This window comes from Panthera leo, chromosome D1, assembly GCF_018350215.1.
Source record: "Panthera leo isolate Ple1 chromosome D1, P.leo_Ple1_pat1.1, whole genome shotgun sequence".
In the NCBI taxonomy this organism is placed as follows: Eukaryota; Metazoa; Chordata; class Mammalia; order Carnivora; family Felidae; genus Panthera; species Panthera leo.
Window position 1 is genome coordinate 102353905 of NC_056688.1, and position 27671 is coordinate 102381575.

General features: G+C 56.0%; 1 protein-coding gene across 1 annotated transcript; it reads left to right on the forward strand.

Moving 5' to 3' along the window:
- The first annotated feature begins 11109 nt into the window (after positions 1-11109).
- Positions 11110-25553, forward strand: RTN4RL2 (reticulon 4 receptor like 2). Its single transcript, XM_042905289.1, has 3 exons — positions 11110-11460; positions 17076-17557; positions 24197-25553. The coding sequence occupies exons 1-3, from the start codon at positions 11430-11432 to the stop codon at positions 24944-24946; spliced, it is 1263 nt and encodes a 420-aa protein (XP_042761223.1). The 5' UTR covers positions 11110-11429; the 3' UTR covers positions 24947-25553.
- Positions 25554-27671: the final 2118 nt, after the last annotated feature.

Below are 27671 nucleotides of genomic sequence, written 5' to 3' on the forward strand. Positions count from 1 at the left end.
GGGGATCCTGATTTCAGTCCATCAGTGTATATTACCCTCCGGATGATGATTAGAGGGGATTGACCTAAGATACCCCAGGGAGAAGGGAAAGACTTTTAGCCCATGACTGGCGGAGGCCTGCTTTCTCCTGGATATGGATAAGGAGTTATGTGCTAGCAAATTTGGGTTGAGTTTTCCAAAAACTGAACAAATATGGGCCCTTCCTTCCACTTCCACATGTGCTGCCTTGATCCCTCACCAGGAAGCTTTTCCCAATTTGCCAAGGTCGTGGAGGGGTCTCCACACTGTCCTGTCCTCTCTCTGTGTACCACCCAGCATCGGCTCCTTGATTCTCACCACCACCCTGTGAAACACGTATTATCCCCATCTTAGAAGCAAGGAGATACAGTCCTACAGAAGTGAAGAAACTTGAGTTCGGTGAAGCTACTGAAATATACCTTGACCAAAAAGCTGCCTCTGAAGCCATGACCAGCTGCCGGTCACAGAAGGGAGAGGACAGAGGTTCCCGAGGTCCTGCACGTGCTGTGGAAGAGGCCAGGGGTCCAGCCGTCTCGGGTCTCTCACCTGGACCCACCAATGCTGGTCCCCTCCACTTGCAGCCTGGCTATCTCTCATTCCTTAGGTGGGTCTTGCCTCAGGCAAGAAATTCCTCTTTTTTTAATTTTAAATTTTAAATTATTAAAGAGATAATATATGCCCCGGGTTTTCAGAAACAAACAGCACAAAAGGTTACGTAGTAAAAAGTAAGTCTGCCATGATCCAGGGCAGGGTGGCTGTGGTGGGCACGTAGCAGGGGGACACGTCTATTACTCACATCCACAGACCCCTCCAATGACCCTGAGAGGCGAGCACGGGCTCCTGGCTGGACAGACACCGCTGCAAACCCAGCACTTCCCTCTCAAGGACTCTCAAGCAGACTCCTTCCAAGATAAAATTCTGGGCAGCTTCTGTTACTTGTTTTGTTTATGTCCTTCCAGAGATAGCCGGTGCATGCATCAGTATGTGTGTGTGTAATTACATATATTTCATCCCGCAGGGTTTGAAACAGGTGATAATACACCACCGCATTGTTCTGCACCTTGCTGTAACTTCGAATCTCTGCTTTTGTTCCTTATAAGAACATAGAAACTTCCTTCATTCGTTTCTTCTTTTCTTTTTCTTTTTCTTTTTCTTTTTCTTTTTCTTTTTCTTTTTCTTTTTCTTTTTCTTTTTAAAGTAGGCTCCATGCCCAAAGTAGGGCTTGAACTCTCAACCCTGAGATCAAGAGTCCCATGCTCTACCGACTGAGCTGGCCAGGTGGCCCTTCATGCTTTTTGATGACTGTATATGGATGTACTAAAATGTATGTAGCCAATCCCTTTTGATGAATTTAGGTTATGTGTGTTACATCAGATGCTACCACAAACAAGGCAGCATTGACTATCAATCTACAGATGCCTTTGTGTTCATTTTAAGAATTACCGAAGGATAATGTCCTAAAGAGTCAATTTTGGGGTCAAAAAGGATATTCGTTTTCAACATAATAGCTGCTGTCAAACTGTCTTGCAAAGTGGTCAAATAATACTCCCTCCCATAACGAATGAATACCTCTTGCCCCTACCGTGGAAAGACAAGAAATTCATGGGCCCACTATGCAGGGCATGGAGGAGGGAGCATCGGCCTGTCACATTACCCTCGTCATTAATAAGATCAAGGACCAGAATGGTAAAAGGAAGGACTTTGGGGTCAAACAGTACAAGACTTGAGTCTGGGCCCTGTTACTTACCTGCTATGTGCCTCAAGTAAATGTCTTAACCTGTGGACCACAGCTTCCCAACATGTAAAGTAGAAATTCAAAATCATATGCATTTCACAGGGTCATTATAAAGAGCCAGTAATAAAGTGGTAGTTATGCAAGGTAAATTAGTTCTGGAGATCTGTACAACACAGTGCCTAGAGATAATAATACTTCGCTGCACCCTTAAAAATTCGTTAAGAAGGTAAATCTCATGTGAAATGCCCTTACCACAATAAAAGAAAAAGAACTGTTTGGGGCGCCTCCCGGGCTCAGTCAGTTGAGCATTTCAGCTCAGGTCATGATCTCATGGTTCGTGAGTTCGAGCCCCACATTGGGCTCTCTACTGTCAGCGCAGAGCCTGCTTTGGATCCTCTGTTCCCCTCTCTGTTCCTCCCCCATTTGTGGTTTTTTTTTTTCTCTCTCTCTCTCTCCCTCAAAAATAAAGACTTCAAAAATATACTTAAAAAAAAAAAAAGAATTCGCTAATGGATATATTTTGACCCCAAGATGGGAAAAAAAGAGCCAACAGAGATTATGTATACATAAAGCTTCTAGTATAGTGCCTGGCACACAGTGGGAGCTTAATATCTGAGAATTAATTTTTGTAGTCGGCAGCCTTCTGAATCTGAGTGTCCTCTTTGTCCGTTAATGGCTTTGATCTGGATTTGGCTCAAGCAAGCCCTGGGGAAGCACTGAGCACAGGAGCAGGGAGGGGGCACAGGGTGGCTCTCAGGGCCCCAGGCTGGGAGGGGCTGGTGGACTCCAGAGAGGTGATCTGGCTGGGACCGGTTCAGGCCATGGGAATGATGGTAGCCGATAGGGCAGATGGTGTGGAGGAAGTAAAATGGAACGGGAAGTCGAGTTAGACTGTGGCATAAGATAGTTCAGTTTTTCCTAAAGGGGGTTGTGTGTACAAGATGATCTTTAGTGATTTTTATATACTATTAATTTCTTTAAAATTTTTTATTGTACACTGAAAAATATAACCAACACATTTAACAGATGATTCCAAGGGGCTCTTACTTAGGATAATGCTAGAGTAGGCGTTTGAATGTTTAAAAAGTGAGTTGATTTAAATTTAAAGATTCAGTAAATCATAGTACATGATGTGTGAGCCACAGTTATCCCCCAAAGCATGATGGTAATACATTAATGACTGAAGTTCTTTAAACACTGATGCACAAAGCCAGCGATGGAATTTAGTACAAGTTCTGGAAGCAGACAGCATGAAGATCAAGCCCAGCTCTGCAATTTACCCTGTGGGCACGTGGATCTCAGATTCCTGATCTGTAGAATGGGCATAATATTAGTTTTTGTTCACAGGGTTGTCATGCAGATTGAATGAAATCACATACGTGACTCACCTCCCTGTCCGGAATGGAGTAAGCCCCTAACAAACACGATCGCTATAATTATTAGAGTGAGTCTAGGCTAAAGAGTTTTGATTTTATTACCAATAATTGTGGTTTTGTTCGTATAGCATTCTGTTGTGAAAATAATATTTCTATTTTTCACATTTATTTTTGAGAAAGAGAGAGCATGAGTGGGGGTGGGGCAGAGAGAGAGAGGGAGACAGAGGCTCTGAAGCTCCAGGCTCGGCTGTCAGTGCAAAGCTAGACGTGGGGCTCAAACTCACAAACTGTGAGATCATGACCTGAGCCCAAGTCAGACCCTCAACCGACTGAGCCACTCAGGCCCCCCTGAAAATAATACTGCAACATTAACATAGAAGATTCTTTTTTAGTGTTTATTTATTCACTTTTGAGAGAGAGTGTGTTGAGGCAGGGGAGAGGGGGAGGGGCAGAGAGAGAGAATCCCAAGCAGGCTCCACACCATCAGCTCAGAGCCCGACTCAGAGCTTGAACCCAGGAACCGCTGAGATCACGACCTGAATCTAAACCAAGAATCAGATACTTAACCCACTAGTCCACCCAGGCGCCCCGACAAAGAAGATTCTTAAACAAAAAGGAAAAGCACTCATTCTCCCAACCTTAAATAATTTTCAATTTTGCATATTCTCTTCCAGACTTTGTCAACATGAATACTTACTGTTCATAACTGCAATCACAGTGTTCATGCAAATTTCATATCCTGCCTTTTCTCAACAAACATGATGTTATAAACATTTTCCATGCTTCTGCATATTCTTTATAATTATCTGTTTGTGGCTGCCTAATATTGCATTGACTGGATGAGCCTTGGTTTTCTTAACCATCTCGCTGCCTGGAAAAATGTAGAAGGATAATGCCAGTGGCATTCCATGACCTTTTTTCATCTACTGAATTATGTTCTTAAGATCAATTCCCCGAAGTGAGATTAATGGGTCAAAAGGTAATAATGTTTTTGAGGCTCCTGTTACATTTTACTAGATTGTTTTGCAGAGTTTTGCATGCTGCTTCCAGAGATGTAGGAACACAGACTTCATCCAACGTTGCCAGCGCTGGGTGATGGTGTTTATGAATTCTGCTAATTTAATAAGTAGGAAACGCTATCCTGAGACTGCCTTCATTTCCATCTCTTTGATCACAAACAGGTTGAACTATTTTCCAAGTATTTGTTTACTCTCTGCTTATCCTCTTGGGTGAAATCGTTGCCCATCTCCTTCACCTGTTTGTCTGTTGAAGTCTTAAGGTTTTCCTTATTAATTTGAGCGCTTTAGAGTTCATAGATATTAATCATTTGCCGGCCAGATTTGGCCATGGGAGGCTTCTGAGCAGGAGGTCATCAGATTACAACTACATTTTGGGGATTAACCTTGAGATTAACTGAGGTAAGTGGGTTGAGAGACAGAGAAATCTGCCAGTGGCTACTGTGCTTGACGCCATAGCAGGAGCGTGAACTGCGCAGGGGTGGTGGGAATGGGTAGGCGGGTCCGTGTCCCCCATACGAGAGCTTGTGGCTCTCTGCCCTGTCTCCCACAATGCCCTTCACACACATGCACTCTCTCGCAAATTCAGTGGCTTCAGCCCACAGAATTTAAGGGGAAAGGAATTATCCTGTCCTGTCCATTCACTACAGAAATGAGAAAAAGCCCACAGGGAATCACACAGGAAAGGGTTCCATAAGCACCTTCCTTCTCCGGGGTCTCCTGGAGGTAGCGGAGGGGTTGGAGAATTGGTGCAATAGGAAGGGGGCATCATCAGAGTCTTTCAACACATAATGTGGGTTCCCGGTCTAACAGAATCTAAAGCAGCTCATCTAATAGCCCCCCGGCCCCCCAGGCAGGCCTTCCCAATACTTCCCAAAGCCCACTTTCCATCCCAGACTTGCCCCCTCTGCTGGACGTCAATGCAACCAGCAGCACCTTGCACCATGATTATTTACTAGACCATGGCGTCCAGGAGGTCAGCGCTGTTTGCCGAGTGCCTACTCTGTGCCAAGGCTGTGCCCAGCGCATGAAATAAAGTCAAAGAAAACATGGACCCTGTGCTTGGCAAGTTCACACTCTAGTAAGAAAGGGAGGCTCTCTTCAGCAGGAAGGGAACTCCAGCAGACACAATGGGACCCAAATTTCTAACCAACAGACCTTCAGGGAGCCAAAATTCTGACTTTTGGTCAAGACTGGCATGGAGCTTCATGAAACAAGGAAAGATTCACACAGACCTGGATTCAGAGCTTGGTTCCACAAATTCCTAGTCATGTCAGCTCTGATTAAGTCACATGACATCTCAGCATGGCTGCCCCTAACATTTGCAGGCTTAACACTGCAGATGGAAGGTAGGTACCATAGGCTGGGAGGTTTCTCCTCACCCCACCAGTCCATGCCAGGCAACCCCTGCCCACAAGTACCCCTGGCCTCTTACCCACACCAGCCTTGTTCCTTTGCATTCTTCAAGGGAATCTGACATTGGAAAACTAGGTTCAGACATAGAATGATCTAACTCCATGGCGTTCTACACACAAACTCAGCCACCTCCTCTTGTCTTCCCAAACATAGCTCCATCCCAAACAAGGACCTTACATACATCCTATGTAGGAATATCCTATCCACATGTCCAAGCTCCAGCTACTCCCCACAAACAGCTGCCCGATGGGAAAAGACACTCCCATAAGCCCTGGAAGTAGATTTGGGCCATTTGAGCAAAAGATTCCAGGATTCTGGATACCCACAGTATGGTCTAGAAGCGGAATACAGGCTCCCAGAGGGCATATCCCCTTGGTTGCAGGGACTTCACGCCCCATGAAGGGATGCTGGCTAGAGGAGGACCCGAACAAAACCCTTTAAAGCATGGGACCCAAGGCAAGAAGGATCTTTTGTTTTTGTAAGTTTATTTATTTACTTTGAGAGCAAGCACAAGCATGCGCAGGGGAGGGGCAGAAAAGAAGGAGAGACAGAATCTCAAGCAGGCTCCAGCTGTCAGTGCAGAGCCCCACATGGGGCTTGAACTGATGAACTGTGACATCATGACCTGAGCCGAGATCAAGAGTCAGACACTTAACCGACTGAGCCACCCAGGCGCCCCCTGGACAAGAGGGATCTAAGAGTAATACTACCTCTCTGAGGAATCTCTATCGGTAAACAGGGGATGTTAATAGATCCTGCCCCACAGAGCTGCTCTGAATGTTAAATGAGCCAGTGCACATAGTTCATGACATGAAGTGGTTAATAAATGCCAGTAACTGTTATAAATAATATAAACGGACAGAGACCCTAGAAACCAAACAGGGAAGGAGAAAACATGTTGTAACACCCTTGCCCTTTAAACTACTTCAGTTTATGTTTTTTTCCTGATTTTGGAAAGCAGCCCTGTCCCCATTAGGCAGGCAGAGTAGGACTTTGGGTGGGAGGGGAGAGGGTTCTGGGTGAAAAGTGCAGGCCCTGCCCCCGCCCCAGCACACAGTCACTGAAAGGCTCAGGGGCCTTAGAGAGTCCCTAGAAGTTCTGACCTGCCCTTGGGTCCCTCATCACACCCCCAGAGCTGGGAAGGGAGGGTAGGGCAGCATGGAAAAGGATCTAGCTGGGAGGCTGCCTTCCAGTAGCTTCTGATTCCGGAGGGAGAAATGAGGATGTCACAAAGGCATGGCTCTGGGGACCCTTCCAGTGTCCACACTGCTCCTTTCAATGATGGGGAGCCTGACGCCCAGAGAGGAGAGAGGTCTGTCCCAGGATACACAGCCATTTGGAGGCTGGCTCCAGGCTAGAACCGGACTTGGAGCTCAGGCCTTGATTGTGTTCATCACACCAGGCAGTGCTGGTCCGTGCCAGAGGGAGGGAGAGATGTGGAGGCCAGACACACACACGGGGTAGGAGGTTCTAACTCAGTGGCGCCTGGGTGGCTCAGTTGGTTAAGTGTCCGACTCTTGATTTCGGCTCAGGTCATGATCTCACAGTTTGTGGGTTTGAGCCCCGTGTTAGGCTCTGCGCTGACGGCAGCTGGCATGGAGCCTGCCTGGGTTTCTCTGTCTCCCTCTTTCTGCCCCTTCCCCCTTCTCAAGAATAAATAAACTTAAAAAAAAAAAAAAAAACAGGTAACTCAACACCGACTCCCAGAATCAGCTGTGACCTCAGGTCCCCACCCTACCCTCTGCCACTAGACGGCAATATCTATTTCTGCCGGTTGTTGTGAGGCTGAAAAAGAAAATTAATAGTAATTTTATTAGAGTTTGTTGAGCACAGGGTCAGGTACTCTGTTAGGTTCTTTCATGTTTTATCTCATTTAATCCTCAGACAACCCCGTGCCCTGGGAACTAGTACTGCCCCCCTTCCATTTTCTGGCTGAGAAAACTGGGACTAAGAACAGGTAAACACCCTGCCCAGAGTCCTGGAGCTAAGTCAGCAGCGGAGCCGCGGTAGGAACCTGCCCTGGACCCCAGAGCCACCCCCACTTTGGCCGCCGCCCGCCAAGTGTCCTACACAATGAAGTTGCCAAATCAGGTGTCAGAAAGAGCCAGGGACGTTCTGTGGACTCACGAGATGGGTTCCCCCAGGGGAAACAGGAGCCCTGGGGGTCACAGTGAGAGTAGGAGTGCTGTTAGTAAGTGGGCACTCGTAGAGGAAGTCGAGACTCACCTAATGTGTGCCAGTGTCTTGTTTCCTGTACCTGACCTCCTTTCCAAAGGAGGTTTCCACAGGAGGGACCCTCCCCCTTCTCCGGGAAAATCCATCCATCCCATCAGTCCATTCCTGAAGATCCTTGGGTTTCCCTTGGGGCTGCAGATCCACATACAGCCACCAGAGGGCAGGCCAGCTCTGTGGCGAGTCCAGAGGACCCAGTACCCCCAGAGACTGGCCAAGTAAGTGTCCAGCCAGGCAAGGATGGACCCAGATGCCCTATGACACAACCATCCTTTGTATCTTGCCATCAGCTTACTCCCTCGGATGTCAAAACATCCAACTGTAGAAGCCAAACTCATGTTCACACGTGGTGCCTGATTCCACTGGGACAAAGATCTTAAGAACGACCACCAAAACAGTAAGGACAATTGGTTATCACCACGGACACGGGTCAGAACTTCATTTTACTAAGCACTTTCTCATATCTTGAGTGGTTGGAGATGTACTGAAGCCTTATGAGTATGTTCCCACTGTACAGATGAGGAAACTGAAGGACCAGAAAAAGAATTAACTTACTTAGGGTCATCTAGAGAACGCTGGTCTTCAGACTGGAGGGAGAGTGGTTTCCAATTCCCTGACCGTCTGGAGGTGGGATTGGGGGGTGGGAGCAGGGGGGGGGGGGCATGGGGGATGCAGGTGTGGACAGGGAGAGAAACAAGGGGTCAGAACGCTCTACAGGGAAGGCCAAATGCATTGTGGTACTTCCTGTAAAGCAACCATCCACCCACCCAGCCACCCACCATCCATCCATCCATCCATCCATCCATCCAAAAGGGTTCATTGAGCATTTGCTGGGGACACAAAGACGGAGGAGAGGAGTTTCCTGCCCTCAAAAAGCTGGCAGTCTAATGCGGGAAAGTGGTGAGTCAGCAGATTATAAGAAACTGCACGGCTGTACAATGGGATGTGAGCAGAGGGTCTGCGACCCTCTGAGGGGCGGCCAAGTGGAAGGTGTCTCTGGGTCTCCCAAGCCCCGAAAGAGAGGCACGGAGCCAAGGATTATGGGCAGGAGCACCCCTTTCCAACTGCATCTCACCCCGGGATGGAGGCTCCCCTCCCAGCTTCGCGTGCTGGCCTGTGTTGGGGGCCAGGGGTCCTCCCACCCCTCTCAGAAGAGCGCGGGCCCAGGGAGCCGATGACAGCACACCTGAGTCAGCCCGCCGCCCACCCGCCCCTCAGCGTCTGTCTCCGCATCTTGTGATATTTCGCTCCCCGGGAGCCAGCCCCACTGCGCTCCGGAGGCAGCTCGGCAAACAAACCCAGCGACAGATTGTGCCGCGGCTCATTCCGGGGAAGGACGCCAAATCCCACCCTGCTACCCCCAACACTCCCTCCCCGCCGCCCCCTCCAGGCCCTCCTCCCAGGCGCGGGGCCTCGGCAGGGTGGGTCCCAGGAAACGCTGGGGCCTATTCCTGCCTTCTAGAGATGGGAGGGGGGTTGGAGCCCCAGAGACGCCCCTTTCCGCTCCTGCCTCTCCTGAACCAGAGAGGCGCGGCAGAGGACATTAGGTGAGAGAGCCCAGGAAGGGCAGGCGACAAACCGGCAGGGGGCGCCCGAGCGTCCAGGTGCAAGACTGCCGAGAGCCTGCCAATGAAATGGGGGTGGGGAGACGGAAGCAGACACCGAGAAACAGACAAGAGACACAGAGATGTAGAGGCAGAGAGGCAGAGGGCCATGGGACAGAAGGGAGGCTACAGAGACACGGAGAGACGGTGAGAGAGACAGAGAAGTTAGTGATAGAGACAGATGCATAAAGATAGGAAATGACAGGGAGAGAGGCAGGAGGGAGAGAGGAAGGAATGGGGGGGGTGGAACAGAGAGACAGAGACTACAAAATATGAATAAGGGTGGGGGAAGAAAGTGAGAGAAGTCGAATGAGAGCCAGGGAAGAATGAGAGACTATGGGTGGAGCGGGGAATGAATGGGGAAAAGAAACCGGCATTTATAAAGCGCCGACTGTATGCCAGGGGCTGCGTTGGACTCTGGCACCGACAGGAGAGGAGGAGCCAGAGAGGAGGCAGCGGGGGCGAGGGGTTCTTTTTCTGTGCTCCCGGGAGCGGCTGCCCGGGGCTCTCGCGCTTCCTCGGGTGGGGCTGCGCGCAGATGGCCCTGGCCCGCGCGGCACGCGCCGCTCCCGCAGCGCCTACCCCGCGGGTGCCGCAAGGCCACCGTCCCCGAAGCGCCTTCCCCCATGGCCGCGCGCCTGTCCGGAGCCGGGGCGGCTCCGAGGGCCGGGTGCTGGGCGCCCGGGGCGGGGTCGCGGCCGGGGTCATTGTCCTCGCTGTCTTTGTAAGGAGACGCTTAGGTCACGGATCGGATGGTATAGCCTCGAACGCGGCCACACGAGGCGCGAGGGGCTCCGTCGGGATCAGAACGCAACCCTCTTTTAGAGGAAGAAGCAGCTCGTGTAAAATCAGTGGTCTCTTCCCCACGCAGGAGATGAGATATTCCCTTTGGGTCACATCACACTCACACTTAAAAATGCACACACTCGCACGCGCACCCAAACTTGCACCCCTTCGCAAACGCATTAAGGGCACACACACCCAGGCCCTATCCCCCTGCCAGCCATCCCAAGTTCACTGGCGCCAAACTCTAGCACTCCTCATGTTTCCCACCAGTGCAGCCCCGCACGCTGGTGGGCACTCTGCGGCTCACCCATCCGCACACTCACGTGCCCCCCTCTTCCCCGGGCCCGTTCAGAAGGTCGCGCGCAAACACTCCAGAGTCACACAAGTGTCCTTGTGCGCGCGTGCACGCTCATATACACTCCATCTTGCACACGCAAACTCTTGCATATGCTATTCTTCTAATCGCACACACTCCGGGCCTGGGGTCTGCGAACGGAAGGGAAAGTGGAATCTAGGAGCTCTCCCAGGAAAGAGAAATGTGGAGGCCTGGACTTTGGCGCTGGGGACGCGGCAAGAAGGAGAGGTGACCCAGGAGCCCATCTCCTCCGGGAAAGTTGGGAGGGGGGACTGGACAAGTCCACAGGGTTCCCTCACACTACTGCACCGCCGCCGCCGCCCCCCTCCCCCAGGAAAGGATTTCTCTCGAAGCAAGGCTTCGCGAAGGCGATCGAACACCGTCCTCCGGGTTCCCCCAGCGGGGGAGGGGGTCGGGATGGAAGGGGCTGGAGAGCCGCGCCCGCCTCCTAGTGGCCAGGAGAGGGTTAAGTCGGCTGGCTAGGAAGCGAGGGAGGAGCCAGCGAGTGCGGGAAGGAGTGGGGGTGGTTGGGAAGTGCATCCTCGCTGTCCCCACTCTCCCTCGGCGAGCAGCCGGGGCGCACGGACCGACGGACTGACGGACTCGCGCGCCGCTCGCGCTGCTGGGGGGCGCTGGCACCGGGCGTCGACGGCCAGCTCCAGCCCTCCCAGCCCCGTCGCGCCCCGCCCCGTCCCGTCGGGGCCGATGGCTCCTCCCGAGGCCCGCAACCCGGGGGGCGCAGGGTAGAGCCTCGCGGCCCGGCCACACAGCCCGGGGACTCCCGGGCCCTCCCGGAGCCCCGCGGAGTCCCCGCCGTCCGTCCGGCGGGCTCAGGGAGCGAGTGGGAGCGCCCTCCCCCCCGCCGCCCCCTCCCCCGAGCGTCGAGACAAGATGCTGCCCGGGCTCGGGCGCCTGCTGCAAGGTAGGGACCTCAGCCCGCTGGCCGGCGGAGGGCAACCCGGGGAGGGGAGCCGGGTGCCCCCTCCCCCCCGGGCGTGAGGGTGGGGCAGTCGTGGGGGTGGGAAGGAGCCTGGGGATGGGGGGGAGAGCTTAGCTGGGGGCCCCGCCCCCGCGCCCAGGGTGGCCGGCTGGAGGAGCTCACCCGGCTCGAGCCTGCTGGGAGGTGCGGGTAGCTCGTGACCGAGGGGGGACGCAGGGGCAGGCGGACCCGGCCCGGGCTCCACCTGCTCCGGGGGACGCTGAGGACTCTGGCCGGCTGGGGAAGCGCCGACTCAGCAACTCCTCGTGCCCCGTGCCTCAGCACTTTCCAGTCACCTGGGAAGACTGGGGGTGTGGGTAGGGGGCTGTCTGGGAGGATGGGAGGCTCGGAGGGAAACCCAAAAGGCCCTGCCTGGTAAGACAGATGGAGGGCGCTAGAAGGTGGGGGGGGGGGGTAGCTTCACGGACTGAGTGACAAACTAGGGTGTGGACCGGAGATTGGGGGTGGGGTGGGGAAGGGGTCAGAGAGAGGGGGAGAGCAAGAGGCAGTCGGTGATGGAGAAAGTGGTTTAGGGGAGAGACGGAGAGAGAGGAGGAGGAATAAAGGTTAGACGGGAAAAACCTGGAGGGAAGTGGGACCCAGGTGAGGCCCGAGGAAGAGAGAAGGAAAGGGGAGACCAGGTTGGGAGAGAGATGGAGAGAAAGCGAGGGAATGGGACCCAGAATCGGGAAAGGAGGATGCGTAATGGGAAAGAGGGAGGTAGGCTGGGACCCTAGGGACCAGGAAGGAAAGGGGAGTGGGAAGACGGGGAACCTAGAAACCAGAAAGAGGTGGTGGATGGAGATGGGGTGTCAGGAGCCGGGAAGAGGATCCAGGATGAACACCAGGATCACGGATAGCGAATCATAAATGGGAGAGGGGCTGGGCCTGGGGCTGGGGCTGGGAAGGAAGGAGGGAAGGAAGAGGAGGAAGGGGACTAGAAGGGAGAGAGGTACCAGAGGGGGCTGCCTAGGGATGAGACAAAGAGGCTTCTGGTAACCACTTCCACGTGGGAAGCCCTCCATTCCCAAAGCGCCCGCCTGGCACGTCCCTTCTCCCAGGCAGTGGTCAGTGGGCCAGCCTGGGGAGCTCTGAGCTCAGGGCCTTGGGGGCGGCTGTGAGGGGGCAAGGGTGAGGACACTCGAGTGGGGTGGCAGCCTCCAAAGGTGGGCACCTTGGCTGGCTGCGTGCTGCCATTTATATCTCTGGGCCCTGCCGTCGGATCCTGCCACCGCCACCCTGGCGGCTGCTTATTTTGGGGTGTCACATTCTGGCAGAGTGAGAAGCTGTTTGCAGCAGCTCTAACCCTCTGTCACCCGCATCAGTGCTTCCCCAGGCCCCTGCGTCACAGGCATCACTGCCACCTCCATCCTTCTCTGCGCCCCCACCTCCTCAGCCCCTACCCCCCTCAGCATCTGCCTGCCAGGCCGCAGCCCTTTCCCAGCCTTCTGGGTCTGGAACCGTTTGTTGTTCATCTGGGACCCTGTGCCCTTCCCGCAGAGCCAGAGCCCTGGATGCCCCTTCCAGGGGGCATCTTTTCCCGGGGCCACTCTGCCCGCTGGGTTAGCACCCTGGCATCTGCCCCCCAACCCAGAGTCCATCCACCTCCTCCTCCTCAAGCTCCTTCTCTCACCAGAGCCTCGGGACTAAAAGGTGGCTCTTGGGGTGAGAACCTTGTTTCTGAGCCTTGGTACTCCAGGGTGATAGCCCAGAGTCCTTGACAATGGTCTCTCGGTGAATGGATACGTTTTGGCTCCAGGCCCCTCAGCCTTCCGGGATCGATACCATGTACTGGCCTCTCTCCGCTCCCCAGGCAGGTCAATCCTCACCCTATCTCCTGGACACTAGTCATTCCTTTTTGACTCCAAAATGGGCCGTCCCTTAAAGTAGCCACAAGCTGGAGCCCAGAAGAGGAAATCTGCAGAGAGCCTGGGTCCCTTCTTTGCTCTCACCCGGAAGGGCATCATGGCTGGCCCAGCCCCGTGCACCTGGGTGCAGTTTCTGTCTCCCTTTACCTTAAGGGCAGTGACTGTCACACTCAGGTGTGGGTTCTGTGGATGATATGGGGTCTCCAGCTGCAGAACCTGGGGCAACTCATTTTCTGTGCCTGAGCCTCCCTCCCCTCGCCTGAAAATTGGGGGCAATAATATTGACCTCACGGGGTTATGTTACATTATACTCTATGCGTAAAGACACTATTTCTCTACGTAGAAATACCGTGCCTGGAGCACAGTAGGTGCTTAATGACAGATGGCTTCTGCCCACCCCTGCTCTGCGCTCCCCTGCGGCTCTAGCCATCACCTGCTGACTTTAGAAAAAAGGAAGAGGAGGAAAGAGAGAGGACGGGGTGAGCCAAGAGGGTGGGGGAGGCTGTCACCACCAGCTTTCCTCCGTCCCTTATAAGTAGTGAGGGCTTCAGTGAACTGAAGGCTTCAAGAAAGATATTGAAGGCAGACTGTCAGACATTCATGTCAGGAGGCCTGAGCTGCTCACTCAGAAACTGACCCTTCCCCTTTCTGGCCCTCAGTGGCACTGCCTGTGAAATAAGCCTTTTGGCCACTGACGTACCCACTCCCCCTTCCAGCTCCGAGGCTCTGTATCTTGCCCTGGCCTTTGCTAGGGAGTCACAAAATGGGAGCTGGGAGCAGACATGTGGTCCTCAGGGAGGGAAAGGAGACAAGGCCTGGAGGGAAGGAGTAATGGTGAGGAGCCGTGGGAAGCAGGGGGTGGGGAAGGGACCGTGTGGCGAGAAGAGAAAGGGCTCACACCACGGGCACAGACCGAGGGCGGAGGAGGGAGAGAGGTGCGGCCCGCCAGCCCCCACTGCCTCTGCCCAGGAGCGCTCCAGCAAGGGCCGGGGGTGGGGGGCAGAGAAACCCAGCGCCCCCCACCTTCCCCTCCTCCTTGCCTCCAGTGAGAGCCGCAGCCTGAATTATGGATGAGGCTCCTTGGGTTACAGCTGCTTTGCACGGCAGAGAGGGCCAGAAATGGTAACAGAGTCACTGTTACGCAGCAGCTGTCACAGAGGGGCCCCCTGCTCAGGGCCCCTCCTCAAAGACCCTGCAGGGAACACCAGCTCCAACTTGGGGCAGTGGGCCGTGATGGAGGGGCGGATACAGGGGCAGGTGGAGGGGGTGTGGGGAAAGAAGAGAGGAGCCCCCTGATGTGGGCAAGCAGGGGGCCAGGGAGTTGTGAGTCAGCCCCGGCACCCTTGGCCTCTAGGCTGGAGGAGACCCTGGGGCCAGTGAGTGGCCCCTGACTCTGGAGAGCGGTGGGATTGCACATCCTTCCCCTGTCTCTCCTGGGGTACCGGGCAGCCCTGGAGGCTGAGGGAAGAGCTCCCTAATCCTCTGGAGGGCTGTGGCCTTCAGAGCTCACACTCTCTTGTGAGCTTGTGGATAAGGGGTGGGATTAAGGATCAGAAAAAGGATTTGACTTCCCCTGGCGTCAAGTCCTTGGGGAAGCAAGCTCAGAGGGGGACTGCTAAGAAGAGAAGTGTCCTGGCCAGGCATCAGGAGACTCCTTTTTGGTCCCTGCCCCATCAACCACTTTGCTGTGTGACCTTGGGCAAGTTCCTTGCCCTCTCTGAGCCCCAATGTGCCCTCCATAGAATAAGAACTTGAACCCGATGAGCCTGGAGGACCTTTCCAGCTCTGAGATCTCCTGTTCTTAGCCCCAAACCTCAGTCCTCGTGAAACCCACCCAGGGTTCCCTGCTGCGCTCCCTGCCCCCCCCCCCCCCCCCCCCCCCCCCCCGCCTGGTTCAGATGAGGGGTGAGAGACACGCCCCTCCACCCCACGTGGCTCTGAAAAACTCAGGAGGAGAAAGTAATCGTGAAACGCCGCACGGGGGAGGGGTGAGAAGGGCCGAGAAACGCGGAGGTGGTGTGAAGGAACGGAACAGCAGCCGCTGTGTCACTGAGTATTACATCACACCCAGCCTACACACGCACGGGGCCGCACTCACACACACGCGGAGTGCAGCCGGCACACGCTCGCACGCTCGCACCGCACAGCGCCAGGAGGGGCCCGGTCAGAGTTGGGGTGGCGCCCGAGGTGGGGGAACGGGAACACCGCACACACCAGGCATGGGGTCTCCCGCCCCCGCACCTGTGTGTCCCCCCAGGCGAGGAGGCGTGGCAGAGGGTCCACGATACCCACGCCACACCCCTTGCCTACCATCACACACACACACACACACACACACACACACACACACACACACACACGCCACACGGCAACCTCCAGAGCACAAGGCACCACTTAAAGTCACAGACCCTCGGTCTCTCCCCTGGAGTCTCTGAAGCCCAGAAAGCCCAGAAAACCTCGGGTCCTGGGTCCAAGCACCCATCTTCCTCCCCTCGGCCTTCATGGGCCTAATACATTGCTTGAAGCAGAAGGCTCTCAGTCTATGTGTGCCCAGGGAATCAGTGTCCGGGTTGTGGGGTGGAGGCTCCCCTTCACCCCAGGCCAACGTGCCAGCAGAAAATCCCAGGAGTCATCTGGAAGTCATGGTAAAGGGCAGAGGTCAAGCTAGGTCCAGTCCACAAGCTTACGAGCTGCAGGCAAGGCAAGAAGACCAGGGGACAGGGATGGACGAGGGGGTCCTGCACAGGGATACAGGGGGCCTAGACTCGGCTCTTTAGCCCCAGGCCCTTAGGCCTGCTTCTCCATCCGTATCATAAGAAGGCTGAGCTATTTCCAGTATTCAAGTTGCTTGAAAATATATATACGTATATGCATCTTTAAGTGACTTCGAATGAGAACAGCGTGTGGTATAAAAATGCAGATTCCCAGGCTGCCCCCCAGGAATTCCGATTCTGTAATCTTTCCAGGACCACCCGGCTGATTCTGTTGCAGGCGGCCGCTGGCCCCAGATAGAAACGCACTTGCCCCTGGTCCCTAAGGGCCCTTCCAGCTTGGAGAGGCCCTGGTTCTTCCAAGGTGAAAGGTGAAAGCTGCCGGCAGGTGAGGGAGGGGGCTGCAGGCAGCAGTGGATTCTGCAGGGCCAGACCCCAGGTCAGCCAGAGAGGGCCACCATGCACGGGCCTTAGATTCACCAAGGCTCTCAATTTAGTTCCAGCCGATCTCAAATGGGGGCGACTCACTCCCCAAGGGACATCTGGCAATGTCTGGAGACATTTTGGTTATCATAACCAGGGGGCAGGTGTGACTGGCATCTAGCGGGTAGAGGAATACCCGAAATAGGACATCATATAGGACTGCCCCTGGCAGCAAAGAACCATCAGGCGCACCACACCGAGGCGGGGCGGGGGGAGGGAGCCCTGGCAGTCCACATGGCCAAACCTACCACAGTGGAACCAGTTGAGAAAAGACCACCACTCGTCAAACAACGTTAAACCTCGCTGTCTACAGTGCCCTCTTGGCATCTCTTTATTTTTTAACACACCAGGAGCCTCAAAAATCAGAGGTGGCTGGGGCTTCTCGCGACTCTAGGGATGCACCCAGAACCCCTCCCCGAGAAGCCCTGCGGTGAGGTGTCCCCCGCACCCCACCCTGGCCCGCAGCCCACCCAGACCCGCCTCCCTCTCCCCACAGGTCCCGCCTCGGCCGGCCTCCTGCTGATGCTCCTGGCCCTGCCCCCAGCGGCCCCCAGCTGCCCCATGCTCTGCACCTGCTACTCGTCCCCGCCCACCGTGAGCTGCCAGGCCAACAACTTCTCCTCGGTGCCGCTGTCCCTGCCGCCCAGCACGCAGCGACTCTTCCTGCAGAACAACCTCATCCGCACGCTGCGGCCCGGCACCTTCGGGCCCAGCCTGCTCACCCTGTGGCTCTTCTCCAACAACCTCTCCACCATCTACCCGGGCACCTTCCGCCACCTGCAGGCCCTGGAGGAGCTGGACCTCGGCGACAACCGGCACCTGCGCTCTCTGGAGCCCGACACCTTCCAGGGCCTGGAGCGGCTGCAGTCGCTGCATCTGTACCGCTGCCAGCTCAGCAGCCTGCCCGGCAACATCTTCCGCGGCCTGGTCAGCCTGCAGTACCTCTACCTCCAGGAGAACAGCCTGCTCCACCTACAGGTGAGTCGGCCCCGCCCGGGGCGCGCGCGCATGCGCAGAGCTCTCCCAGGACCCCGGGCTGCTCCGTCCAGGTGCCCATGGGGACACCCGTCCTGCCAAAGCATCTCTATTTCCCTGCCCCTTCTCTAAGTTTCTGTGTCCCTCTCACTCTCTCCAGGCGGGGTTCTCTTTTGTTTTCTCTCCTCTGTCTTCCTGTCTGTGCCTGTTTGGGTCCCTTGCTGCCTCTCTCACTAACTCTCCAACCCCCCATCTGTCTCCCTCTGCCCGGCTGTCTGTCTGTCTATCCTTTTCTGTCCCTCTCTGCCTCTCTCACCAACTTGCCTCCCCCATCTGTCTTCTTCTGCCTCTTCTGTCTGTCTCCCTTCACACGCCCACCCCACACACTCCCCCATGTCTGTCTGGGTGTATGTGTGTGTCTCTTTCTGTGATCCCTCCTTTCCCCCTTGGCTGCCTTCGAGGGGCTCTGCCTTTCACCGGGCACCCAGCCCGAAGGCCTTTGTGGCTGATTTTCTCACCTGCCCCCACACCCTCCCACATCCCGGGGAGGAACAGCAAGAGGGCAGAGCCCCTACCATTATGCCCCATGGGAGGCTCTGCCTCTCTCCAGCTCACTGGGTAATGGGACGAGGGCAAGTCCTCCCCTTTCTGGATTCCTGTCCCCCAGACCTGGCATCCCAGTGCAAGGGAAGAAGGAGAACAAAAGGGTAAAGGGCTGTTAAGTAGCTGGAAAATGGATGCTCTGGAAACGGAAGGAATAACAGTAATTGCTATTTATTGTTATTGTCATTGATCTAAATATTGTTTATTGTTGTTGTTATGCTGACTGTTTGACAGCCAGATCCTCCCGTTCTATTTCCCCAGGAAGCAATCACACACCCTCCAAACCACTCTGGAAGAAATTCCTCCCTTGGCTACATAGCCTCTGGCTGGAAAGGGGGCAAGGACATCCAAATTCTCCCCTCTCCCCACATAAGCCTGGAAGGCTCTTGCTCCTCCCCAGGTCGGTGCCTGCCTGGTCTCACCAGTGTGCCAATTTGAACATCAGGTCAGTGTTGACGTGGACAGTGTTAATGACAATACCCTAACAAACCTGCGTCCAGCACCCATTATGGGCTGGGTGCCAAGGACTCAGCAGGGAACAAAACAGACCAAGCTCCCTGCCTTCAGAGATAGCATTCTAGTGGGGGGAGACAGACAAGAAGAAAAATGCAGAGGATGCTGGAAATCTTGTCATGGCTATTATCACTGCAAAAATAATGATAACAGTAGCATCCACTACTGCTCAGTGGGCACACTGTGCGTCTGGCACAGGCATCGACAGGCATCGACTCTGGTGTCGTTTACAGGCGTGTGACAAATTTTGACCGTCCTGAACCCCAGTTTGCCCATCTGTAAAACGGGGGCAGCAACAGCCCCCATCTCCCAGGGATTTTATAAGCGTTCAGTGCATGAATAATTTGTAAGGCACTTAGAATAGTGCTTGGCATACGGTAAGCACTATATAAATGCTTGTTAAAACACTATTTTAAAAAGAGAAACAAACCTCATTTAACATTGGTCTTGGTGAAATGGCCCATCTTGGACCCAATCCTGGAGATTTGGGTCAACCTCTTGGATTATCCTGAGGCCATGAGTGGGTCCCAGAATACTCCCTCCCTTTTCCTGCCTGCCTAAATTCGCCCCGGATCTCAGGGTGTATGAAGTCTATTCGGCCACCTCACCTCATTTCCGTAGCCCCGTTGGAGGCTGTTTCCTCCACAGATGAGGAAGTGGAGGCCGAGAGTCCCAAAGACTTTGTAGATAGAAGGCCTCTTCCCGCGAAGTCTCTTAAACCACTGCACAGAGGCCACGTGACAGGGGGCTAGCGTGTCCCACCATCTCGCTGAGCCTCACGGGAACCTGGCAATAGGGACACGGGATAGAAGCTCCCGAGGCCACTCAACCAGGAAGGGCGGGTGGCATCTGAGCCTGCGTCCACTCAGACTTCTCCACCGGGCTCTGTCCGGGCACAGGAAGTACAGCAGTGTGGGCTCCCCTTTGAGAGCACACGCCTTGGAGTCTGCTAAACCGAGGTTCAAATCCTGGCTCCCGTAGGACTTAGGACAAATTACTCAACCTCCCGGCCTTCCATTTCCTCGTCTCTAAAATGGCAATCGTGATGGCACTTAACATTTATCTGGGACATTTTGTAAGGTGGAACACTTAGCCCCGAGCCACACTCAATGCGGGTGCTATCATCATTATCCTATTACAGCCAGTAGTTCAACAACTACTCCTACGGAGCCCCTGACCTCCTTAGCAATATAGATCAGTTGGTTCAGAATGACGACTTTGGGGCCCGAGGGCCCGAGTTGGAATCCCCCTGCTCTATTTTCCGACTTACTGAACTTTAGGCAAGGTGCCCCTCCACTCTGAACCTCAGTTTCCTCATCTTTAAAAGGGGGGGGCGGATAAAAGTAATACCTGCCACAAAGAACGGCTGTAAAAAGCAAATGCATTTGTGTATATAAAGCACATAGTTCAGTGCAGAATAAATCATGTCATGATGCCATGACCCTCCATCGACCCTCAGGCCAGGAATGGCAGCCAGAGCCTGGGGTCAGGAAAGGCCTAGGCAAAGGGGGCCTTGAGTGGACACGGTGAGGGCAGGGGGTCCCCTGAAACAGGACATGTGTGTCAGGCACCCCTTGGTGTGAACGGTGCTGGGGATCATGGGAAGGAAGTGTCTTCGCACCTGGCCCTTCATAGAGGAGAAAGAGCCAGCCTCTGCCTGGGAGATGCCATAGGCAGGTGAGGAGACACGCGGGCTGGGGTGAGACCCACAGAGTGCAGGTGTGACCCAAGATGGCGCCTGCCCAGAGAGGGGAGCTTCGGAGGCGGTGAGAGGGCCACAGCTTTTCAGGAAGAGGAAGGTGGAGGTGGGATGGGGTGGAGTTTCTCATGGACCGTCTGTTGTAGGCCAGGCACTGCACCAGGGGGGGTTCGCTCATCACTGGATATTTACAGAGCACCTGCCATATGCGAGGGATTCTGGCGGTGAACAGAAACAGTGTCCCTGCTCTCCTGGAGCTGACGTCCTACTTGAGGAGAACCAGATGATAGAGACACCAGGTCTCTCCTCTAATCGTTACAGCCTGCACGGTACGCAAGGGCAGTCTCTGCACTCTGGCAGATCCGAATTGGAATCCCAGGTCCGCTTCTGATTTGCTGTGTGGCTCTGGGCAAGTTACTTAACCACTCTGAGCCTCACCGGGCCCATCTGTAAGGTGGAGAACATGACCTGCGCCTCAGAGGTTTGTTGTGGGGGCGGAAGCACATGCTGCTTGCAAAAGGCTCCGCACGAGGGGCGGCTCAGGGTAAGCGTCATTCCCCCCATTTAGCAGCTGAGGACGCTGACCCTCAGCAAAGCTCAGGCACCAGTCCAAGGTCACCCAACTGCTGAGGAGCGTAGCCTAGCATTGGCCCCCGTCCGCCTGACCCCAGAGTCCACATCCACATTCCACCATACACGGCTGGTGGACCCTAGCCAAGTGGCTTGCCTTCGGGGAGCCCCACTCTCCTGTTCTCTGGAAGGGACATAATAATGTTGTCGGCCTCGTGGGGTCGCGATGATGGAGTTGCTACATGGGACTGGGCAGCACAGAGCTTGGCACATGGTGAGAGCTCAGCAAGTCAGCTGCTTGACGATGCTGACGCAGACGATGACGGTGACACCTGGCACAGACTGGTGAGCATTGTGAGTGGGGGTGCCTGGCACAGAGTAGACACTCAATACAGTTTTGTTGAATGAATGAGGTACATTCCAGGACTCACTTACTCATAAATATCAGATGAGGTTGGATCTTAATGATCAACCATCTCCAGTCCCTTGTTTCACAGATGAAAACACCTGAGGCCCAGAGAGGTTCGTGGAGCTGCCCAAGGTCACACAGCCCAGCGGCTAGCACGCCAGAGACTGGAGCTGGGAGGGTGGAAGGCAAAGTGAAGAGCAGGATGCTGTGGGGGAGGGGTGGGGGGGCAGGGCAGGGATGCTGCCTTGCGATTCCAAATGGATGCAGGGAGCTGTGAACTGACCTGGGGGGAGGTGAGGGAAATGTGGTTTTCCGAGATGGATGTGGATGACTTTAGCAACCGCTGTCAGCCCTGAGGGAAGGGGTGATGTGGGGGGGTGGGGGGGTGGTGAGGGTGAGGGCTGTGAAAGTCAAGAGCTTATTAATGCACAGAGAACGTCTGAACAGGGAGAGAGGAAGGCCGGGACTTGAGAGCTGCAGCCCAGGAAGTGGCTGTGGGATTTGGCAACAGCTTGGATGAGGGGAGGGGTGTGGACCCCCAGACGGAGGCTCAGCAAGGGCAAGGCCAGGACTTTTACAAGAGGGAAAAGGGGGCAAGGAGAAGAGGTGGGAATTAAGGCATTCTGTAGCCCCCAAGTTGGGACTGTGGGTCAAAGGCGCCTGAATTTCTGGGTTGTCTGAATCTCTGGTGCTCCCTTCCTGACCTCTGGAAGTCCCCAAAGTGCCGATTACCTCTGCTTCTACTCCCGCCCCATACTGATCCTGACCAGGGATCTCTGGGTGGGGCCCACTATTGCTAACACTCCATAAAAAAACCAGAAACCCTAACTAGGTGTCTCAGTGGAAGGGTTTCAGAGCCCACTCCCTGGCGGGGGGGCCAGGAAGACAAGGACAAGGAAGGCCAGACTGGGACAGGCTGAGGCCACGGCTGTGCAGAGAGCCCACTGGAGACCTGAGCTGGACACACGGGGTGGTGGCAGCAGGGGGCAGAGAACGCTGGTGTCAGAGACAGCCAAGAAGGTTGAGGGGACGGATCTCAACGTGGCCAAGAGGAGGGTTCTTGGCAGGCTCAGTTCCTGTAGCAGAGAGGGCGGAAGGCAGATGGGAGGGGGCGAGCAAATGCGGGAGCTCAGGAAGGTGGAGGCTGTGGGTGTGGGCTAGGAGTCAACGCCCTCCCCCCACCTGAGAGCCAGCGACCAGGCTCCTGAGTGGGATGGGCGGGATCATCCCCCCTGGCAGGAACCAGTGGGAACCACAGCCTGGAAACAGGACCCAGGGGTGAGCTGCCTTGAGCACAGCGTATGCTCTTATCGCTGGGAACTAGACTTCCTGGGCCTGCTGACCACAGCGATGTCCCGCACAGAGGGGTGGATCTCAGTGCTGGGGTCCTGGGCCCTTCATCTCTCTGGGTCTTTGTGCTTTCCTCCATAAAGAGTGGCTGGGCCGGTGGACCCCAAAGCACTGACTCCCAAGTCTGGCTGGCCATCACCAAGCTGGTGAGCCGGATAAAATGCAGAATCCACCCCCCTGCCTCCTACCCACCCTCCCCTGTGCAGCATACCTAGACCTATTCCCTCACCCCCATTAATTCTAAATCAGAGCTCAAGATCCTTCCAGCACTAACTTGGCCTGATTCTGGGACCCCCCCCCACCCCCCAGCCCCAGGCAGGCAGGCGGGGCAGCCCCTCTAAGGGGACCAGTGATGCAGGGCATCAGACAGCAGGTTTCCTTCCCCTTCCCTGCTGCCTCCGGGGGTGGGGGGAGGGGGGCTGATGCTTGGTGCCATTAATTTCCCAGCCAAGTAGAATAGCAGAATTTTTGAGCCCCAGGAAGCTCCTCTCTGTTAGAGGAAAAGGGATGGACCTAATTGTAACTGAGACCCTACTGTCGTAATAACCACCGTTTATTGGTGGTGGTCTGTGTGCCCAGCGGGTACTGTATCCTTCCAGCATGATCTCACCTAACCCTCAGGTTGTTCTCTGGGTTATACATGCTGAGGAAACTGAGGCTAGATGAGGCTAAAGAACGTGCCCGATGTAACGCAGCTGGAAAGAGGGCAAGCTGGATCCGAAGCCCTGGGCTGTCACTCCAGAGCCTGTGGGCTTCACTGGACCGAATCCCAATGTGCCAGGCACTGTGCCCAGCACTTCACCCATCTGCTCTTTGTGTGGATCGTCTTCTTTAATCCTCAGAACAAACCCGGGAGGAGGTACACTCATCCCCATTTTATAGATGCGGAAACAGGCTTAGAGAGATTACTGGCACGGCCAAATCAGCAATCTTGGCCAACCCACAGAATGCCTACCCCTGTGGAAATCCTGTTCTAAGGAACTGAGTGTATGTTGCTTATCTAATCTCCACCTCTCACAGGTGAAGAAACTGAGTCAGAGATCCTGAGACTCGCCCCAAGTGGCACAGTCAGGACTGCTGGATCCAGGGCTTGAAGTCAGGCAGTCTGGCTGCCCCGTCTGCATACTTAAGCAAACCCGGGGTTCTCCTCCTCCAAGTGTGGTCCTCGGACCAGCAGCATCAGCACCACCCGGGAACAGAGCCTCAGGCCGCACCCCAGACCTGCTGAATCAGGAACCCAGGGGGCAGCACGCAGGCCCCTGCAGGAGATTCAAAGCACTAGCGGTCTAAGAACCACTGCCCTCAACCGTATCGCGTTCCCCCACCTTACCCTCTCCGCGGGTGAGGGGAGGCAGGATTCAAACCCAGGACTCCTAATCAAAAGGTCAAACCCTTTCCGGTCTACCGCAGCGCTCCCCCTCCCCTCCCTCCTCTCCACCCGCCTCTAAGGACCGCTCTCTTCTCTCCCTCCTCCCCGTCCCCCCCCCCACCCCCCCAGGATGACCTGTTCGCGGACCTGGCCAACCTGAGCCACCTCTTCCTGCACGGGAACCGCCTGCGGCTGCTCACGGAGCACGTGTTCCGCGGCCTGGGCAGCCTGGACCGGCTGCTGCTGCACGGGAACCGGCTGCAGGGCGTGCACCGCGCGGCCTTCCGCGGCCTCAGCCGCCTCACCATCCTCTACCTGTTCAACAACAGCCTGGCCTCGCTGCCCGGCGAGGCGCTCGCCGACCTGCCCGCGCTCGAGTTCCTGCGGCTCAACGCCAACCCCTGGGCGTGCGACTGCCGCGCGCGGCCGCTCTGGGCCTGGTTCCAGCGTGCGCGCGTGTCCAGCTCCGACGTGACCTGCGCCACCCCCCCGGAGCGCCAGGGCCGCGACCTGCGCGCCCTCCGCGACGCCGACTTCCAGGCCTGCCCGCCCGCCGCGCCCACGCGGCCCGGCAGCCGCGCCCGCGGCAACAGCTCGTCCAACCACCTGTACGGGGTGGCCGAGGCCGGGGCGCCCCCCGCCGACCCCTCCACCCTCTACCGAGACCTGCCCGCCGAAGACCCGCGGGGGCGCCAGGGCGGGGACGCGCCCACGGAGGACGACTACTGGGGGGGCTACGGGGGCGAGGACCAGCGGGGGGAGCAGACGTGCCCGGGCGCTGCCTGCCAGGCGCCCCCGGACTCCCGCGGCCCCGCGCTCTCGGCCGGGCTGCCCACCCCTCTGCTTTGCCTCCTGCTCCTGGCGCCCCACCACCTCTGACTGCGGTGCTGAGACTGAAGAGGCCATCGTCACCCCCCGCCCAGCCCCGCCCGGCTGAGGCCGGCCGGGCCCTGTCCCCGCCCCCCGGCCTTGCTGCCTTCCTGTCCCCTCCCCTCTCCTCTCTTCCCAGGGGACCCGGCCTGGCCAGGCCTCTCCCTGCCTCCTGGGCTGTTGGCTCAGGGCAGCCCCCGGAAGTCTGGACGTGTCTGGTGGCTCAGCCCTGTTCTCCCCAACTCCGGCCATTAACTCTTTCCCACCCCAAGGCTGGGGTGGGACACCCCAGGCAGCCGCTGTCCCCTTCTCCCAGTGCCCACCGTGGACGAGAGGGGCTTTCGTCCGCAGAGCATCTTCCACCAGCAGAGCCTTCGGAAGCTCCCGGGAAGGGAGCCCCACCCAGGAGCCCTTTGGAGGGATGCCTCACTTGGGGCCAGGCTAACCTGAGGCCCCTGCTTATCCTAGCCCCCCTCAACCTCCCGACACCGGAGGAATACTTTTCTCCTAAGTCTACCCGGGACATTTTTTAGGGTGCCCGGAGAGAACTTTCCTCTCCACCGTGGCCCCCGTGTGGTGAAGATCAACATAAGTTGTTTGGGGAAAAAAAAATTTATTAAAAAATTCTATTATTTTACCTTCTTCTGTAAGATTTGTTGGCTCAGGACCTCAAAAGAGGGAAGAGGGCTTAGAACCATCGGGATTTCAGGGCCAGGAGGGTTAGAGAGAGGAGATCCATCCCATGCCATCAAAGCGCTTCTTGCTGGCTGGAGCCCGTGTGTATGCTGCTCCCCGACGATGAGAAGCTCAAGACTGAGGAAGAGGGGTGTTTGCGGAGCCCCAGGCAGGCCAGGTGAAATCTGACAGTCAAGAGTAGGGGCTGACATCACCTCACCTCCCCATCTGTCCCAGAGAGGCAGCTGCAGCCCACCCTGGGTTGTCTGGCCCCTGAGGAGCTAACCCTGGGGAAGGCCTGCAGCCTGGTTAACAGCTCCCTCGCAGGCCCTGTTCCTTCAGGAGGGAAGAGCATTTCTCACCTCACCCTGCAAGGAGAAATAACAGACATCCACGGTCACAGCCAGCCCAAACATGGCTTTGGGCAAATCTGAAAAAGGCACCTCTTCCTCAGGGGAACCCAGCCCCACAGCACAGCAAACACCTTAGCAAGCGGAGCCTAAGGCTGAATTTCAGCTCACACTGGCCCCGTTGGCTGAGTGCCTTTGTGCAGTGTACAGCCTAACCCTACAGATCAATGTTCTCTTTCCCTTGGCTCCTGCAAGGTGGGATGGACCAGGTCAGAGAAGCAGTCCTGCAAGCAGGTTAGAAGAGAGACTGAGGTCCTAGGGTGACCAGAGGGACAAGAGTCCCAAGTTGGGGTGTCCTGCTGGCTTGAGGTATGACCAGAAGCTTCATCTTTCCAGTGTGTGAAGGGGAGACTGAGGGAAAGGAAAAAGCTTGACTAAGAAGGACTTGGGATGGAGCCTAGGAGTGAGTCTCACCAGAGCAACCTGGGGAGAAGGTGGATGGTTTTCATTTAGGATTAAGAAGCTACCTTGGGGGGTGGGAGTGGCAAGAGAGGGGACCCGGATGCCAGCGCTCAGACGGGAGGGGTGCTGAGGTTCTGTGACTCTGGCCGGGCAAGTCAGAAGGCTGGCCAGGAGAGGAGGCAGAAACAGGAAGGAGTGGACACTGAAGGCCTGAGGCAGGCCGACTTTGGATAGGCGTGTGGGGTGGGTGGGGAGATAGTGAAAACGGCTAGCTAGTCAGGAACCTGAGGAGCTCTGGGTCGGGGGTCTCCCAGGTGCCTGTGTCAGGCTGACTTTGAGGAGGCTAGCTACTGGGACCAGGGGGCCAAGAGCTCTGATGGAGGACGAGCTGCTGGGGGCTGGGCAGGGCAAGGGAGGGTGCTGGGAAATCAGATGCAGGCCGTCCAGGTCACAGAATTATCGTTGTGAAATATTCATGGGCCTTCGGTCCAGATTCTATTTCAGAACAGTGAAAGCAAGAGGAGTGTGTGAGCCTCAGGAAGAAGCCTACAGCAAAGCCTCTTTCCACCACCCCACCCCCACCAGCCCAGACAGACCCACGGACGCCCATCACGTGCACACCCACGCTCACATGCTCTCTCACACACACTCACACAACACAGAGCTACGGAGCACGTGCAGGCAGGCTGACACCCACGGGTCCCACAGACGGGCAGATGTACCCCAAATACCGGCGTGCACGCATAGCCGCACGGCCACCGAAACAGGACTCCGTGCACCGACCACCTCCAGAGATCTCACTTGGCACAGACCCCCAGCGTCTCCAATTCAGAGTCACAGCCTTGAACCCCACACCCTGAAACAGGAGGGGCTGTTAAGACCGTCCAGTCCACCCGCCGGTGCTCTGATGGGGAAACTGAGGCCCAGAGAGGGGAAGGGATTTGTCCAAGACTCCCCACCCTGGAAGGAAACAAAGCATCGTTCACCTCTACCCACATTCTGCATTGTCTGCCAGGCCCCCCCGGCTGGCTGTGCTTAACTCCTCTCTCTAATGTCCTGTGTCTGCTCACTTACCCAGTTCTGTCTCAACCCACCCCTTCCTTTCCATCCCCCCACCACCTCCCTGCTTCATCTCCTCATTACCTCATGCCTAGAATACAGAAGAAAATAGCAATAACCTCCTCTCTGGTTTTCCTACATCCAGTCTCTCCCTCCCACCCAGCCTGCCCATGGTGGCCAGATTCATC

What these genes read in the sequence shown, in the direction of transcription:
- RTN4RL2 (XM_042905289.1), top strand. Translation starts at nt 11,430, where the DNA reads ATGCTGCCCGGGCTCGGGCGCCTGCTGCAAG. An exon ending in GCTCGGGCGCCTGCTGCAAG is followed by an intron (nt 11,461 to 17,075) that starts GTAGGGACCTCA and finishes CTCTCCCCACAG; the next exon opens with GTCCCGCCTCGGCCGGCCTC. An exon ending in ACAGCCTGCTCCACCTACAG is followed by an intron (nt 17,558 to 24,196) that starts GTGAGTCGGCCC and finishes CCACCCCCCCAG; the next exon opens with GATGACCTGTTCGCGGACCT.